The 17,850-nt window shown below is 48.8% G+C and overlaps 2 protein-coding genes across 2 annotated transcripts in view; one reads left to right on the forward strand and one right to left on the reverse strand.

Moving 5' to 3' along the window:
• The first annotated feature begins 525 nt into the window (after positions 1-525).
• On the forward strand, positions 526-1,805 carry LOC114426137 (nuclear receptor subfamily 0 group B member 1-like). The gene is made up of 2 exons (XM_028393327.1): positions 526-1,265; positions 1,417-1,805. The coding sequence occupies exons 1-2, from the start codon at positions 620-622 to the stop codon at positions 1,656-1,658; spliced, it is 888 nt and encodes a 295-aa protein (XP_028249128.1). The 5' UTR covers positions 526-619; the 3' UTR covers positions 1,659-1,805.
• A 4,404-nt stretch (positions 1,806-6,209) lies between these two features.
• The window catches only part of il1rapl1a (interleukin 1 receptor accessory protein-like 1a), a 137,229-nt gene continuing 125,588 nt past the window's right edge, over positions 6,210-17,850 (reverse strand). The window contains exons 7-12 of the mRNA XM_028393326.1: positions 16,783-16,915; positions 13,283-13,428; positions 10,475-10,621; positions 8,067-8,237; positions 7,395-7,439; positions 6,210-6,931 (exon numbers count right to left, since the gene is read on the reverse strand). Of these exons, the coding sequence (XP_028249127.1) occupies positions 6,210-6,931; positions 7,395-7,439; positions 8,067-8,237; positions 10,475-10,621; positions 13,283-13,428; positions 16,783-16,915 (1,364 nt within the window). The remainder of the gene's footprint in view (positions 6,932-7,394; positions 7,440-8,066; positions 8,238-10,474; positions 10,622-13,282; positions 13,429-16,782; positions 16,916-17,850) is intronic.

Below are 17,850 nucleotides of genomic sequence, written 5' to 3' on the forward strand. Positions count from 1 at the left end.
GTGAGAGAGAGGGTGACGAGAGAGATGAGAGGAGAGATGAGAGAGAGGGTAGTGGGCGTGGGGGGTGAGAGAGAGAGAGAGAGTGTGTGTGAGAGAGAGAGGGGAGAGTGTGTGTGTGTGTGTGTGTGAGAGAGAGAGAGAGAGAGAGTGTGTGTGTGTGAGAGGGAGAGAGAGAGAGAGAGTGTGTGTGAGAGAGAGGGAGAGAGAGAGAATGTGTGTGAGAGAGAGAAAGGGAGAGAGAGGGGGAGAGGGAGAGAGAGAGAGTGTGTGTGTGAGAGAGAGAGAGAGAGAGAGAGTGTGTATGAGAGAGAGAGAGAGAGAGAGAGGGAGAGTGTGTGTGAGAGAGAGAGAGAGAGAGAGAGGGAGAGTGTGTGTGAGAGAGAGAGAGGGAGAGAGAGAGAGGGGGAGAGAGAGGGGAGCAGACAGAGGAGGAGTCTGAGCGCGGGGTGGGGGGGCGGGACATGCGCTGTGAACAGGCGGTGCGCGCGCGGGGACAGACGGGAGCTGATATAAACGCGCCGCCCGTCACGCGGGGCTTCAGGGTAAGAACACAGCTTCCTGTCACTGACCCGCGCGCTTCACACAGACAGCGGGACGCGCGCAGCTCCGGCCCGCGGTCATGGCCACGCTGGAGGGCTGCCGCTGCCGCGGCGCCGGCGGCAGGAACAACAACAGCATTCTGTACAGCATTCTGAAGAGCGGCAGCCTCGTGACCGCCGAGGAGCAGCAGCAACAACAACAACAAACACAACAACAACAACAACAACAACCTCAGCAAACGCTGCTGCACCTGTTCCAGAAGAGCCCCCCCTCCGCCCCGGAGCTCCGGCAGCAGGCGTGCACCTGCGGCTCGACGCGCCGCCGGGGCGTGCTGCGCTCCCCGCAGGTGACGTGCAAAGCCGCGTCCGCGGTTCTGGTGAAGACTCTGAGGTTCGTGAAAAACGTGCCCTGCTTTCGTGAGCTGCCGGAGGACGACCAGCTGATGCTGATCCGCAGCGGCTGGGCTCCGCTGCTCGTGCTGGGACTCGCGCAGGACCGAGTGGACTTTGAGACCACGGAGACCGTGGAGCCCAGCATGCTGCAGCGCATCCTCACCGGGGTGCCGGACAGGCAGAGCGAGGCTCCCGCCGTGCAGGGCAGGGCGGCCGCTGGGGTGTCTATCGTGGACATCGAGGCCATCAAAGCCTTCCTGAAGAAGTGCTGGAGTGTGGACATCAGCACCAAGGAGTACGCGTATCTGAAGGGAGCCGTGCTGTTCAACCCAGGTGGGTCAGGGTCTGCGTACCTGCGCGTAAAGCCGCAGCCCAGGTGGCAGGGAGCGGACTGGCCGCGGCACGGTTCCGTGATAAGCTGTGGTTTGTTGGGAAATGATCAGAAGCGTCCTAAACCTCTGTCTCTGCTTCTCTCTGCTCTCAGATCTGGAGGGTCTGCGCTGTCTGCACTACATCCAGTCGCTGCGCCGGGAGGCGCACCAGGCTCTGAACGAGCACGTCAGGCTGATCCACCGCGACGACACGACGCGCTTCGCCAAGCTGCTCATAGCTCTGTCCATGCTGCGGGCCATCAGCCCGCCGGTGGTCGCCCAGCTCTTCTTCAGACCCGTCATAGGGAGCGTCAACATCGAGGAGGTGCTCATGGAGATGTTCTACGGGAAGTAGGTCACAGGTCGGGGGGGTTCAGATGGACTGAAGTGCTGACGGACTGAAGTCTGTAGACCGACTGTGACACAAAGTGTGTGTGTGTGTGTGTGTGTGTGTGTGTGAGAGAGAGAGTGAGTGAAGGCAAGAGATGTTATAACAGGAAATTACTGAGCAGCTGCTGGAATTCATAACTTATTTGTTTTTATAAAAACTATTTTTCTATAATAATAAAAATCTACTGCGCATGTCCGTGTTTGCTTGTGTCCCTGTGTGAACAGAATGTCTCAGTGATAAACGTGTGACGTCACAGGCTGATGTCAGCTCACAGATAAAAGTTTGTCACATTAACTCAGATTAAAGCAGCCGCTGTGCAGCCTGCTTCCACCGGCAGGGGGCAGCAGCGCCACGGCCGCGTTCCAGCTGCTCACCTGGAGCAGGTGGAGCAAAGCTCCCTGATGTGGAGGCAGCAAAGCTTCCTGTTAGACTCTCCACCGGTTTGTAAAAATAAAGTTTTTATCACGGAGTCCTACGAGCAGCTGATCCAGGCTGCAGCTGTTTATCATGCTGATGTTTGGGAGGTTATCAGGGCAGGTTAAACATATTGATTAGCCTCACCAATAATGTGACACTTCCACATGTAAACAGGAGGGACGGAGTCAGACAGGCGCAGCACTCATGCTGCTTCACAGATGATTGATAAGCAACAATGAGACAAATCCAGTGAGGACAACAGAAAAAAGACAAACAGTGTGAGCTGAGTCATTTTAAAATATGCAGACATGGATACAGATGTTCCTGACAGAGGCGGCTGTCAGGCACTGAGCGGCTGCACTTTGTGGGTCTTTATTTGAACAGAGACATCATCACGGCGCCACCCTGTGGTCAGCTCAGACACTGCTCTGCTCTGTGGACTGCTGAGAAGCAGCTCCAGTATGAAAGCTAACCATGGTGTGCATCACAGTAACACACACACACACACACACACAGCTGCAGAAATGCTGCCACAGGTGGAGCTCGGCCTGCTGCAGGTGGAGCTCCACCTGCAGCAGGCCGAGCTCTGGAAGTGGAGATATTCCTGTTTCAGACTAACAGTTCAAACCTCCTGCATGAAAAAGGTTCAAAGAAGATCTGTCTGTCCTGACCTCCAGACCAGCTGACCCCTGACCTCATCACCCGTCATCAGACTGTAGATATTGAATAGGCCGGACAGGAAGCAGAAACACGGAGGCTGGGAGTCCACGTGGTTTTAACTCTACACCCAAACGAAGGAGTTCCTACAATAATATTATGTATTTGTTGGTTAGAAGCAGACGACATTAGCTCAGAGCATTCAAATACATGTCACAAGACACAGGGAGAATGTCCCTGTCTCCCGAAAGAGACAGGGACATGGTCCAGCTCCTCTGCTGAGGACGAAGATTAGAGAAGATTTTCTATCTGAGCCGAGCAGACCATGAAATGACCTCTTGTTTCTGGGTAAAACTGGGAACAGTGCCATCAGCAGCATGGCTGTGTGTGTGTGTGTGAGAGTGTGTGTGTGTGCAGAGCAGCCGGGTGGAGGTTTATTATCTAAAAAGTCACAAAGCGGGGGGTGTTTCAGCGAGCCTTATTAAAGCGCTCTTTGATGTGGATGAGGAGAAGTGAAGGGAGCAAAGAGCGTCTGCACCTGACAGAGGTGCCTGCCGGACACTTATCATGAGCCTCATTTACCAGAACATCTGCCCACAAATAAAGATGGAGGATAAAAATCGCCTCTCCGGTCAGTTTACAGCCGGGCTTCACATCAAAGAAAGATTTAAAAAGACGCTACATCTGACAGGAGGCCGAGGACAAAAACAAGCCTGTACTCCTGTGAGGTCACTCTCACACCTCCTGGTGGTTTGATGAGGTATTGCAGGCCAGCAAACACACACACACACACACACACACACACACACGCACTGAAGATATTTCTGTCTTTCTCTTTTGTATGTTCCTCCTCAATGGGGCCTATTTTCTCTTCAATTAAGTCCTTAATTGCTCGGAGTAATAAAGAGTCTATTAATCCAGTGTCTGCTAATAAAGCTCCAGCTGTCTGGCAAGAGGCTGCCAACAGTCGGTGTGTGTGTGTTTACATGGAGGCATCACACCCCTTCTTCTTTTTTAAAGCCTCCTCCCCCTGCTCAAACTACAAAAAATAATATCTGTATGTTATGGTGATGAAGTCTGCCTTCAACCCAGGTCTCCTGATCCTGCTGCCGGTCCCCGTCTGTCCCAGTTTCCCCTGGTTTCCTCCTGAGGTTGGCAGACATCAGTGGATCTGCTCTGCTCCTGTTTGCCTGATGCAGGCAGTGTTTATCCCCAGGAGGTGGCAGTGTTTGGCAGCATGCACCCACTGTCAGGATCCTGCCAAGCAAACATCAAATGAAATCTGTGGCTTCAGGACAAAATATTTCTCTTACAGGTGGGTCTATCTGCACCCAGGTGAGCGCAGTCAGCTGACAGGAAGTCAGGCGGGAGCGCGGTGAAGCCCACACAGGTGAAACGTGATGGTGGATTTCTCCTTGGGGCTTATTTGGAGACTTAGTTTACTTTGTTATTCTTCTTTTTACTGACAGTCCTGTTGGGTTTAGACGGCAAGATAACCAGTTAGACAAAAAGACACTTATACAACACCCCAGTGCACCAGAAGCCTTTCTGCTGGGTGTGAATAACATCCTCCACCTTCGATCGTCACCTTTATTTTAGTTTATCTTCTTCTGACAGGAGGGACGGACAGGGAGGAGGGAGGTGCTGTGGTCCAGACAGACACCCGGATCAGCACGTCTTGGTTCCCATCGTGACCTCTTGTCTCTTTCAGGACACTTTGACCTGTCCCAGCAGCAGCAGCAGCAGCACAGTCAGACTGCAAAACAGAAGGAAGGAGTTCACACAGATGGATTTCATCCTGCCTGTCAGAACCCTGAACACCGTGCACGTAAACAGAACCACATCAACCTGGATTCAGAGATGACGTTAACATACAGAGGAGCCGAAACTGAGCGTGACCAGAGAGGACTCAGCCAAACAGAAGACACTCTGTCATTCATGCTTCGACTCAGACTGACACAAACTTCCTGTGCTCGGCGCTGACGGCGGCTCGCAGCAGACACAAGAGGACGCATCCAGGAAATCAATGTTTTTAATGTGCAGTGAGAAAGAAAGGGCAACTGATAATGATTGTGTTTCTATAAAGATAGACATTTCTTTCCAAGTGAAAATCGTGTTTATATATTTATATAAATATCTATATTATATATAGAATACATATCTATTTGCTATGCATACTCAAAAATCACACCTTCAAATATATTTAAAAAGTCTTTCAAAACACAAATGTTTTCTTTTCTTTCCTTAAACATGAACTATCCATATGAACCGAATGAATCATCAGGGCGGGAGTAATAATATCATCATGTCTTAAAAAAAAACAAAAACACTGAAGATGCTGTAGCTTCGAATCTCTTCTCACCTTTGACCTCTCAACAAACCAGGAACCACGCTGCAAGTGTACGAAACCAGCATCAACACGTACACACAAAGCCTCTGTATGGAAGATGAGATGCAAATCAGTATGACTTCTCAAGCAAACTCTGTTCTGTTATAAAAATAGAATTCTTTTTAAAATAATCTACAGATTTTCTTTTTAAGGTGAGGCATTTCACTATCACTCTAAAACAGCCAGGCTGTTTGTTTCAATAGAAAATATGAAGCTTTAGAGAGAGATCTGCCGGTCTGTCCGTCTGAGTGGAGAGGACCACCGCTCCTGCTCCTCCTCCTGCTCCTGCTCCTCCACCTGCTCCTCTTCCTCCTCCTCCTCCTCCTCCACCTCCGCTCCCACAGGACGGTGTGTTTTTTTTGACGGCTCCTCCTTCTTTTTGCATATTCTATGATTTTTTTTTTTAAAAGAGAGTTTCCTTTTAAACTAGATACACCTTTTACAGGTAAACAAAAAAAAGAAACCAAGGTTCAGCTCCTCAGATGTCCAGGCAATTCCAAAAGTTTTAAAAAATGTTCTCTTAAACTACACAAAGATTTTAAAAACAAACAACAACGCAGGTTCATGACAAACTGGCTGTCCAAACAATGGTGTTAACATAAGAAAAGAAATTAAAAGAGGGAAACGATTAAAAATATACACCTCTGGGTAAAGTCCTACAGTAGAGAAGGCAACAAACATGACCGAAGAAAACAAACAGAACAGGAAAACACTGATGCTACAAAGAAATTGAAATATATGTACAGACCCTGTTTTCCTTTGTGTGTATGCACATTTTGTGTAAGAGTGTGTGTGTTTGTTGTGTTCAATCGTGCGTTGGTTCTTGAACGTGGAGTTTTTTGCGAGTCCGTCTCGCCGTTAGTGAAACAGTGTTTTCATCAAGTCCCCTGTAGTAACCACGTAGAAAACCTCCTGAACGAGGAGCAGTCCGCTTCAAAAACAAAGGGAAGCCGTGTCCTCAGACCTCCGTCACGTCTGCTGTCACCGCCGCCACGCTGAGCCCCGTCACCTCAGCCCTGCCGTCGTCCTAAAGCTGCCGGGTCTCCTCGTCGTTACCAGATGACGCTGGAGATGCTGGTCTCCCTGGGCAGCAGCGGCAGCATGGCGTTGTTGGCGTGCGCCTCCTCCAGGCTGTGCTCCCGGCTCTTTCCGGGAGGCCTCTGCCCGTTCAGCAGAGTCAGTGGGATGTTGCAGTAGGTGTGCTGGTTCCCCAGAGAGGACAGAGGAGGCAGGGTCCCACCTGGAGGGAGGTCGTATTCGTAGCTGCGATAGTAGTGTTTCTTCCTCATGGTGGTGTGGTAGGTGTTGTGGAAGGAGGAGCGCAGCTCGGGGTGGGCGGTGGCCATGGCGGTGGAGGTGGCCGCCGCCATGGAGATGGCAGAGACGGTCTGCAGCTCCCCAAACGGGCCCTGCTCGCTGACGTCCAGCGCCGGCTCGTGTGTGAGCATGGGCTCCGTGCGCCTGAACGGCATCTCGTACTGCAGCTGCTTCCAGAACTTGGAGTTGAGCTTGTTGCTCTTGGGTCCGCGCCACTTGATGACGGTGAGGGTTTTAATGGTGTGTTTGAGGGCCTCCACCTCCTGGTAGTTCATGATGCCGCGCAGCTCAGCGCACTCGATCAAGATGACTTTGATCTCTCCGGTCACCAGCATGTTCCGCAGCCGGGTCTCCAGCTCAAAGATGCTCCACCCTCGTCGCACCACGTAGTTGGGCGTCATCACTATGATGAGGCGTTTGCTCTGATCCACGCAGCGAGCCACGTCCTCGATGTAGGCTGAGAGGCGGAGAAAGAAGACAACATGTTAGAGTGGCAGAGCAGAGCAGCGATGAAGAGACGGCGTCACACACACGATGATGGAAACACAAAGAGCTCGGACACAAAACACAGGACAGGTGTCCAGAATCTGGTCTAAGAACTAAGACACTGACTGACTCTATAGTCCTGCATAAATATGACCCAAAACAGACGAGACAAAGACAAAGACAACACAAACAAATGAGACAGAATTCAGGAAAATGATCCAGTTTTACACATCTGTTTCTGTTTCTGTTCCATATTTATGCAGAAACATAGACTGTTTTCTGAACATGTGTGTGTGTGTGTGTGTGTGTAGGGTTGGTGGGTCTGCTGAGCTGAGCCTGATGTTTCAGATCAAACAGCCTCTAAGCTTCTCTCGTCCTAGCAGCAGGTAAATAAAGCAGCTGATGCACAGAGGAAGAGTCTGAGGGGCGAGTACCTCCAAAGAGCCGCGTGTCATCCTGGTAATGCTCATTGGTGAGACCTAAACATAAACATTTCAACGTTCAGGTCACAGGCAGAACACAGAACACACACAGAGAACATGCAGCTGTAAACACGTTTCATATTTCATGATTAATCACACCCCGTGTTTCCTGATTGGACATTCATCTGCAGTGATTTTACTTGGTGCTGGCGGCAATTTTCTTTTGATTAAAGCATGGAGGCGGCTCAGTCAGCGGGGCTCGGAGCCTTCGCACATCTCCCACTGATGTTTAATTCTGTCTGGACCAGCTAGGACGTGTTTGCGTTTTATCTGTTCCACATGAAGGCTGCAGCACAAACACACAGCATCACTGCGCAGCACTGGCACAGACGCAGTTAGCACGCTATGAGAGTATGTTCAGACAGAATTTTCATGGGTTTATTAATGCACAGATGAAAACCGGGGAGGATGATACATTTGTTCGCTCCATCAGCTCCCAGTGCACACACAGCGAACTGTATCCCAACACATCAGCAGTGAGCAGAGGGGGGACAGGACGCAGAGAGGGCTGACCCTTCACTGACAGCACGAGACGTTCACACAGCAGACAGTGAAAAACAACAACAGACAACACACAACTATGACAGAGCAACACACACACACACACAGACACTCGCAGCTTACTTCCTGTTGGAATGAGGTCTCGGTCTGGGATGAAGAGTTTGTAGCCGTAGTGTTTCTCCAGCACATCAGGGAGGATCTCCAGGGCGAAGCGCTCCTCCTCCTTGGTCTCCTGACTCCATTGGTCCGGGTCCACTTTGGTGTAGGACAGATACGCATCGTAGTCTTTGTTTTCTGGGGAAACGGCGAGAGGAGAGCAGAAGATTCAAATTCAGACTCAGACTCTGTACGCAGACACACGGAAGCTTTCTTAACCTGCACAGGATCACAGGGGGCGGGAGGCTGCTGTCAGAGGGCGAGAGGCGGGGCTAAGACACACACACACACAGCTCTGACTCGGACCATTTCAGCATTCCCAGTAACCATACCTGAAACCTGAATAATTTCTTGAAGCAGTCTAAAAAACTCCTACAAATATAAAGGATGTTGTTGCTATGTGAAGCCGTCTGACCCTGGTGGGGAGCTGGCTACTAGTATTTACACATTCAGTCCTCTGTTCACCTGTTTCTGAGCCTCTTCATTCACAACAGTTTAATAAACAATAAAAAAAAAAACATGCCGCCATCTTTGTACGGCCATATAAAAGAAATAAATTGGGGGAAGGTACAGAAATACCTAAACCAAGACTGAAGCCATCCCCTGTTCCACACCTCAGAATGATTTCCCAGAAGACAGTGGGAGGAACCGAACAGGCAGAAAATAGACAATAGGAAAGAAACCACAGCAGCGGTGACATGCTCAGCGAGTCCTAGTCATTATGCTGTGTGGAGACTGGAATGTGGGCCAGCCAAAAAGGGAAGAGGGGCTTTCTCAGAGACTCTTTGAGGAGCATGCGCAGCTTTGAAACTCAGTGGAAAGGCCAGGGCTGCTGCTCGATAGGATCCCGACATCAAACGGCGCTTTCAAATTAGCATCCAGCCCTGCAAATTAACCACCTAGCAAAGCTGGAAAATCAAAAACAGCTTGTATCAGCGGTCCCTGATGGCATGACTTAATCATGGGGAAGTTTGAGTCAACAAAACCGTGTGTAATAGATAATTCATGCTACTGTAGAAACAATCCAGGGAGCCGAGTCTTTTCAGAATCTTTGAAAAGAAAGAGAGAAAAACCCGAAGCACAAAGGGACGACACTGAGACGTAAACAGAGGCGAAAGTTAACTATGTTCTGCAGCGAAAACAAAAAGTTGCTCTCCAATTTCAGGCCCTGATTTGTCGCTCAGGGAAGGTGCCGCAGGCTGTCCGGTCCCCGAGAGCTGCGATCTGGCCTTCGACAGCAGAGGGTGGGCATCACTCCATGACATATTGAGACGGATCTCTTTTTAAATGGGCAACAAATTGAAAATCTGTCTCCTTTCGGCCCGATGCAGTCATGGCAGCCGTGTGTACATAATCACATGCACCTCGACGCCAGCGGCGGGGAGGGAGGAAATGGGCTGCTGTCACTGAGACGGCACAGGAGGCGACATCTGCATCTACCAGGGAGTCTGTTTGGAAAACAGGCTGTGACAGAACACACAGACACAGACACACACAACACGGCCAGGAGGAGCTGCAGAGTTCCAGTTCCTCACATTTCTATGATCTGACATGAGATCACTGAAGCGACTTTCTTTGAATGCAGCTCATGATCTGTGACCTGTGCAGCCTCCTCACAGGTGTAGTTCAGCAGGATCATCTTCAGTAATGATCAGCACTTTATGATCACCACAAGCTAAAAGCTAATGCTACATTATAAAGCAGCTGTGTGAGGCGCTCTGTCGCCCTCTGTTGGTTCTTTAAGGACACTTCTGTTGCCTGGTCTTTGCCCTCTCGTTGGTTTCCTCCTCAGATGCTGCTGGGTGGAGCACCGGCCTGAGTGGAGACACCTGCACTCCATTTCCTGATCATCTCGCCGCCTACTCGCTCTCCTGCACTCTTCTTCCAGTTCTTCAGTTAGCCTTCGCGGTAATATGACCGCAGATCATTGGCTCTCTTGTGAGTTGCCTTTTTGCTGTTGTGCTCTCTCAGGAGCCGCTCAGGCCACGCTGCAGTGCTCGGAGTAGCTGTTAAACACGGTTTTCTCCTTCGTGGACATGGATCTTGTGTGTTTGTAAAATAAACGGTCTTAAAACTTGGAAACCTGCTTTTGGATCCTGGACATTCACACAACACCAGCTACAGCACGGTCACATGACTACAACATCAGCACCACCAGGTTTACCCCTCTGACGCCTGGATGACGTTTAATGACATCGTTTGTCACATGCTAACATGTTAACGCCTTTCCTTTTTATTTTTTATATATTTTTTATATTTTTAATATAAAGTCTGGGTTCTTTCTGTGTCTATATCTCCTGCAGACACACAAAAGTTAACGCTGACTTTTGGATAAAAAAACAAGACAAGCAGATTTTTCACTGTGCTGTCTTTACCTCCGTCCACGTCCTCGCTGCCGAAGTGCCTCCTATAGAAAAGCATCAGCTCGATCTTGTAGCATTTGTAGAGGGAGATGAGGAAGATGAGAAGCAGCAGGATGGCTCCCAGCCCTCCTGCCAGCTCCACGGTGTACATGAGCTCTGCTGAGGACAACACACACACACACAGAGCAGAAAATAATCATAACTACAATCAAGGGTCCAACTTCATTTACAGGAACACACTGAACTGGTTGTTGATTGTGCAGCAGGTTGGACTCAGAGGTTGTCTTCATCTCTGTTCATTATTTCCCTGTTGAACGGGCAGGATGAGGCACTTATAGGACATATTCACATTTGCTGGAAAGCTGGACAACCATCAGCATTTCTAGGGCTGCACTCAGAGCAGAGCAGAATCAATCTTCAGAGACATGAGGCTCATAATGAGTTTGAGAAAAATGAGAGGGCACATTGGAAGGAGGCGCCGGGGAAAAAAAAGGGGGAGATAATGAGAAATTGGGTTCATTTCTTTGGAGGCGACACAGCTCTGCACTTTGGCTGTCATCCAGAGCGGGATTCTGGACATGGATGGAGGCATTTCCTAAACAAGGAGCTTTGGTTTACTCACCGCACTGTCACTCCCCTCTCCATCACTCCCCCGTTCTCCCTTCTTCTCTTCGCTCTCCATTCATTTCTCTTCTCTATTATCCCCCCCCCCCCCCGTCTCCCCAGAGAGCAGGCACGGGGAAGGATGAGTTATGGTGTGTATTAAAGCAGCATTTACCTGGTTGGCTCAGCTAGAACACCTTCACCTTATATCTCTGTCACACTGCATGGCTGCCATGGCAACCGCAAAGCACTCTATATTATCACAGATACAGCAAAAGGTTTGTGATCTTTACAGATCAACAAAGCATCGACGGGAAGATATGTTACTTTACCACTACGACAAAGTCTGTATTACACTGCATGACGTTCATTAAGACACAGCACTGGTATGAATACAGGGCTGTACGCCTCATGGTGTGAACGGAGTCTATGAAGTAAATACTGAGTTTACATGTGTGTTCATTTACACAGCTCACGTCATATTCAGCATTCTGAAAATGACCAAGCTACAAACGAGTGTCACCAGATTCTGTGAGATGTGAACAGCTTCTTCCTGTTGGAAGGTTAGGTTGGTCTGAATCTGTGCTCACAGTCACACCTGCTGGCAGAACGTCATGTTTCTGAACCAACTGTTTTGTTTATTTATATCAAAGTGGAAATGATAATTCAACATGAACTCTCGCTGCGGCTGCATCCTTCAAAGAACGCTTTTGTGGACCGATTGTTGTCCTTCTGACCGAGGATGCATCACCAGGTGGATCCCCGGACTCCCTGTACTCTGAACTCTTTACAGATAGTAAACCTTAATAATAGCTGCAGGTTGCTAGGCAACAGGAGCAGTGCGTCATGATAAACAGGAAGTTTTCCACAAACTAGACTCCACTAAGCACTGACCTCTTCTGTTAGCTGGTACAAGTGACCCCCTGTCAGCTCACAGAGATCTGAACTGACACGCTGAGGCCGACACTGTCTCACCTCTGTGTGGGGGATAAAGACTCTCTGATAGCGGATTGTGATGCTGGCGTTTGTAGTTCAGTGTTTCAGGTGAGCTGAGTCGAGCAGTTAATTTACTTCGTATTTACCATATAGAATCAAATCTGTAACAGAAGTCTGCTTGTGCTGGATGATCTGTATCAGCCTGCACGTTATGATTATGATGTTTTTCATAAACAACCACTAATGCTGTGTTCCACTAAAAACTGTGTTGTTGTTGTTTTGGCCCCCTGATCGGCTTTTTATTAGCCTCCTTCATAACTTTAAGTCTTCCAGCTCATTATGAGCAATCATCCTCACTCACGGAGTTGTTTATGTTTCACTGACCACCACTTTCTGCAGAGATGTTAGACCTGCTGAGGGGCTCAGCAGTGAGGGGTGGGGGGGTAAACACCAGATTAATGTGAACAACAGAGAGAACAAGAGAGAGAGAGAGGGCGAGAGAGGACGAGTGTCTTCTTTGACAAAGAGAGTTAAATGAAGCAAAGACTCAGAGAGAACTGGGCCGTCTTCAGAGGACGATCACAGAGCCAGTGATCAAAGTGAGGGAAACAGACATATAAAGACTTCAAATGTAATTGTATGCTGGACTTATTGGCCTGCTGGAAAAAGCTGAGGACCAATTTGCTGTTTAAACAGCCTTCAAATTACCTCTATTCTAGGGTGACAACCAGTGCATGAAAGGAGCTTCAGACAAGTCAAGCAGCGGAGCCAAAGGAGCCGCAGAGCTGCTGAGGCATGAGGAGAAGAAATGATACAAGCAAGTGGCTTCCTGAAGCTCGGGGAAACGTGCATAAAACAACACTCCAGACTAGAATATTCTCATCAGATGAAATGGTGCAGGCAGACCCTGGTTATTCTACTTATCACAGAGCTTTAGGACAGCTGGAAGAAAACAGAATACACAGACAAAGAGCGACTGATAAGTCTGTGGCCCGAGGCAGAGGGAGGCACGTCACACAGGCTGGGCTACATTTAACCTCTTAGAGACTAAGCAGGTGTCAAAGACAGCAGAAAGAAAGTCAGGAACATGACCTGAAGTGTAACCTGCTCATGGGAGGGGGTGTGTTTGGACAGAGGAGGAGGTCATATCATGGAGGTCCAAGCTTCCAGCCAAAGCCCTGAACTAAACGCTTCAACGTGGGCTTTTACCTCCACAAACCTGCCACAACCCACCAGGCACCAGGTTAGCAGTCATTGTATCTGCAGTGGGAAGTGTCTTACCCCTCCTGAACAGCTGGATGGTAGCCTGACGGCGGCCGTTTCCATTTTCCACATAACAGGAATAATTGCCCAGGTCTTCCTCCTCCAACGAGTCAATAGTCAGGGAGATGGCCACTTCCTGTTCGCCGAGATGCTCCCTGATAACCCTGCAGACAAACAGACAAACAGGACCTGAACAACGTGTCTGTGTGGCGCAGGATTCATGATCCGGTCACAAGGATTAAAAGCAACACAAGACGCACAAACACAGTGTTTGTCTGTGGTGAAATGAGTCTTGATGAAGCCCCTCTGGTGTTACCTTAAGTACTCCACTGTATGTTAATTTCTTTCTCTGCACTCAAAACATACGAGATATGAAAATCAATAAGGGATCTTCCTCAGCTTGTGTGTGTGTGGGGAGGGAAAATCAAATAATGGCGATGAGAAGAAAATCTTTTTATAGCGGCTGCCATGGTAACGGCGAGAAGGAGAGAAAGTAATATTCCATAAAGTAAATGAGTGTCCCCCGCTGGGCTGGTTGAGCCTGATGGAGGAGAGAATGGGGAGATAATGCTTCCTCATACCTTAGACACACTACTTAGCCTACTTTTACAGCACCCTCAGCACAAATGACACTTTGGAGGAAACAAAGTAGAAATGAGAAAGGCATCTGTGTTTGTGTGAGCATGCATATGCATCACAGAGAGGGAGGAGAGGGACGACGGCCGAGTGTTTGTGTAGGGGGGTAATGACTCTCAAGCATCTCACTTCTCTCTTGCCTTCAAGACGATAAACTGCACATAAGGACAGCTTGTTGGGAAGATTTGGCATCAGTAATTGGAATCGCAGAGAGAGAGAGGCTGATATTGAGCTAGCTGTGCACTGGGATGAGGGCACTGGGAGAGAGAGAGAGAGGCATGGGAATAATTCATGCCTCTCCAGGGAGAGCCGGGTACTTTGAAGCCTCCCGTTTCACATTATCCCTCTATGTGAGCCAACACAGCTCGCCGTCGTACTACCTGACGGATAATGGCCACCTGAGCCACCGGTGGGGATGAAAGTTGGAGTAGGTGGATAACAAGGGCCAGATGATCCACACAGATACAAGTATGAAGTGAGCGGCGGCAGATAAACAGCCAGGCTGAAGAGCGAGCTTAATGGAGAATGAATGGCTGTAGCAGCCATCACTGCAGGATGAATTTTTTAATGATTCATGTTAAAACCATCATTTGCCTGGAGTGCTGCAGGGATGTGTCCCAAAACCTGGAAAAGACTTCTTAGCACTTCAGCTCTTCCCTCATCCAAGGCCACAAGATTTCTACCTGCTGACACACAACACTCCACCGAGGCTGCTAACATGTGGCTAAATAGGACTACAGACTGGTTTGTTGTGTAGCATTAGCTTTTAGCTTCTGCTGATCGTATTTTGGCTTCAAAAATCATACATTTGTGTTGTTGTTAGTGAAGATTAACCTGCTGTTAGGATCATAAACTGCTCCATTTTTCTGCTATAACATAAAATCCCTATAAACATCCCATGGGCTGTGGAGGACATGCAAAGCTAAGTTAGCCTAAAGAAAGGTGTAAACCCACCAGGAGGAGGCGAAGGAGATGGAGACAGGACGGTCTGTGTGTCTCCTCTGATGGATTAGGAGGTTGAGAGACAGTCCAACAAACAACAGTGACACATAGAGGTGGACAGTGACCAGGCTGCCGTGATAGAACACCATGTGCTGGTTCGAATGTGATACGCCTGTAATTGAGTTTATTGATATATCGTTGACAGAGTGAGGAAATCATGAACTCCTTGTAAACCCGCAGCTGCTGCAGGCACTCCTCTCTAACCTACATGTTCTCTCTCTCCTCCTCATTAGTAAAAGCTCCATGTTTTCTCATTTAGTGATCAATTTCCACTTTATTCAGTTCAACATCCACCTGCAAAACACCAACTGAATCCGCTCAATAGCGCATCGATCACCTCCTTTACGATGCTGAGCCAGATTTGTTTTGCTAATTTATTAATCTCTGCATGCTATGCAAATGTCCACCCATCCGTGCAACGATAAGAGCAGCTGCCCCTGTCCTGCTGGTGCAAATGAGAATTTATGGGCTCAGGTTACCATAGAAATGAACTCCTGCAAATCGATAGGTTCAGAGCTGGGTGGGTAAATGCCTACAGAAACTCTGAGCTCAAGGTATGAGTGCTCTTCTCTTAGCTTGGTTTTGACTGCTGATGCATTAGTAATAAAGCTAAAAGTGTGGGTGTCAGCCTGATGAGCAGAGGTAACCCTCAGAACCATCTGAAGGGGAGAGAGCCCGGCTGCAGCGAGCGCACAGATTACTTCATGCTTCCTTTCCGGCGCTCTGCTCCTTCCCTTCAAACCCTCTCAGGCTACGTTTTAAACCAAACCACAGGCTGGATGTGAAAAAAGCCGCGGGCAGCAGCATCAGCAACAGAGAGGGGATGATCGAATTTATTATTGATCTGCTGCATGAAATATTGGTATGAATAATTGAAAAGATAACCCCCTCAGCCGGCGAGAGGGGGAACCCTGGATTCAGGGAGTAATGGAGGAAGAGGGGCTGGCATCTTCCTATCAGTGCACAAGAAGACTCACTGTCTCGCATGTGTCTCCTTCTCCTTCCTCCTCAGTGACTTGGACCATATTTCTTTCTCTCTCCATGTCCTCCCTGTCTGCCCCCCCCTCCTCCTCAGCTCCCCGTGGCCCATCTGCATGCTGCTATAGGTGGGTGCAGTGAGGGAGATAGCGGTACTGGCGGTGGTGTGAAAAATGGCAGTTGTTAACCATCTGACAGGGCTGTCTCCCCAGAGCTGCAGCCTCTCCAAACAGCCCTAATGGGAAACATGCACATGGACCAGGGAATGGACTTGTTTAAATGTGTTACACCACAAGGAGGGAGCGACATGAAGATGGGTTTGTTTTACATGTCTGAAGCCCTGAGAGTGAGGCTGGATGGAGAAACTTTGAACTGTTACACTGCAAGGAGAGGGAGAGGAACACGCACAACGTCTGGTTCAGAGTGATCTCTGGAATCTTTACCTCCAAAGTAAAATGAGCATCAGACTGTGGAAGATCTGAATGTTTAGTACCAACTGGGCCTGGTTTAAAGGCCACAAGAACGCATGCAAACATTAGAAAACGTGGATGTGTTGGATGAGGAGATCCTCATCATGTAGGATGCTAACATGTCAGTGTGGAGCTGAGGCATGTGTGCAGCAGCTTGTTAAAGCAGCTCTGACACAATGGATGCTGAGCATCCATTAAAGCAAAAAACAAAGGTGGCAAAAAGAATAAAGAAAGAAATGATATTAATGCTGGACTAACATGAATGGAAAACAGCAGCTGCTTGGAAGGCAGGGAATTTGGTTTAGCGTATGCAATTTGGAGTAAATGGACTATAACGTGAAAAACCACGGTGTCGTCCTTTATCTACCTCTGCTATTAATTCCTCATTAGTGCCAGGGCCACTGAAATAAGAGCAAATCCAGAGTTTCTTACTTGATGTCGCTCTCCTGGATTCTCTCCTCATCCAGGTCCTCTATGAACTTCTCCCCCTTCATCCAGTAGATGAGAGGGCTGACGTCACCGCTGTAGCCAAAAAACGCTCGACAAGTCAGGTTCAAAGGACTCCCTGCAAAGAGAGACGGGAGATGACATGCTGTCATGCTCGATAGTCCTCCTGTCTTGTTAAGTGTATGCATTTCATGTGCTCAGCCTGAAGGATATTGCATCATATCGTAACAGCGCCCTCAGAGTCACTGACTTTAACAGACACTTTATGCTTCATGACAAGTGGTGACATGTGCATTTCTCTGTAATTTTGCATCATGCACCTCACACACACACACACGAGAGAACACGATGAGTTGCATATTCACCCACCCTCACTAACCATGAGGAATGCACAGCTGTGATTAAAGCAGGGACTCTCTTTACATACATATACTAACGCCAAGGGAAACATTCTGACTTGGTCAACAGCCCACACACACACACACACACAGATCTGAGAGCAAGTAAATATCGACGAACACATGAGGGCACTCAAGAGCTTCCTAACATCCCCCTTGAGTCTGTGAGGGAGGATGTGTGTGAGGACAGACAGTAGAGCTGCTGCTGCCGGGTACGACAGAGGGTCAGGAGTCAACAGCTGCAGTTAGCTGAGAGTGGAGATGTGGCACAAGCAGTAATTGTCAGTGGTGAGCCAGTGGAAAGGAATGACCTGTCCCTTTAATACCAGTTAAAGCATTATTTTAACAGCCTTAATGGTATTTTGAGGAATTCAATACATAAACTACAAGCAGCAGTGAGCAGATCACAGCAGGTATGAGCAGTGTGCAGGAAGCATGCAGGCATACAGTGAGGAGGAAGCAGCGTTGTATACTGCACACATTTACATTGCATTCCAGTGAAGAGGCATGCTGAAAGGCCCGGGGTGCAGTAATCAGAAGCTGCTGCCTCAGCCTGAACCACACAGCAACATGTTAACACACAGACAGGCAGGCTCATCATCAGACTGTACACCGCTCCTCAGGAGGACCTGCTCTGTGAATTGCTTCGAGGGAT

Source organism: Parambassis ranga, chromosome 21 (assembly GCF_900634625.1).
Source record: "Parambassis ranga chromosome 21, fParRan2.1, whole genome shotgun sequence".
Classification (NCBI taxonomy): Eukaryota; Metazoa; Chordata; class Actinopteri; family Ambassidae; genus Parambassis; species Parambassis ranga.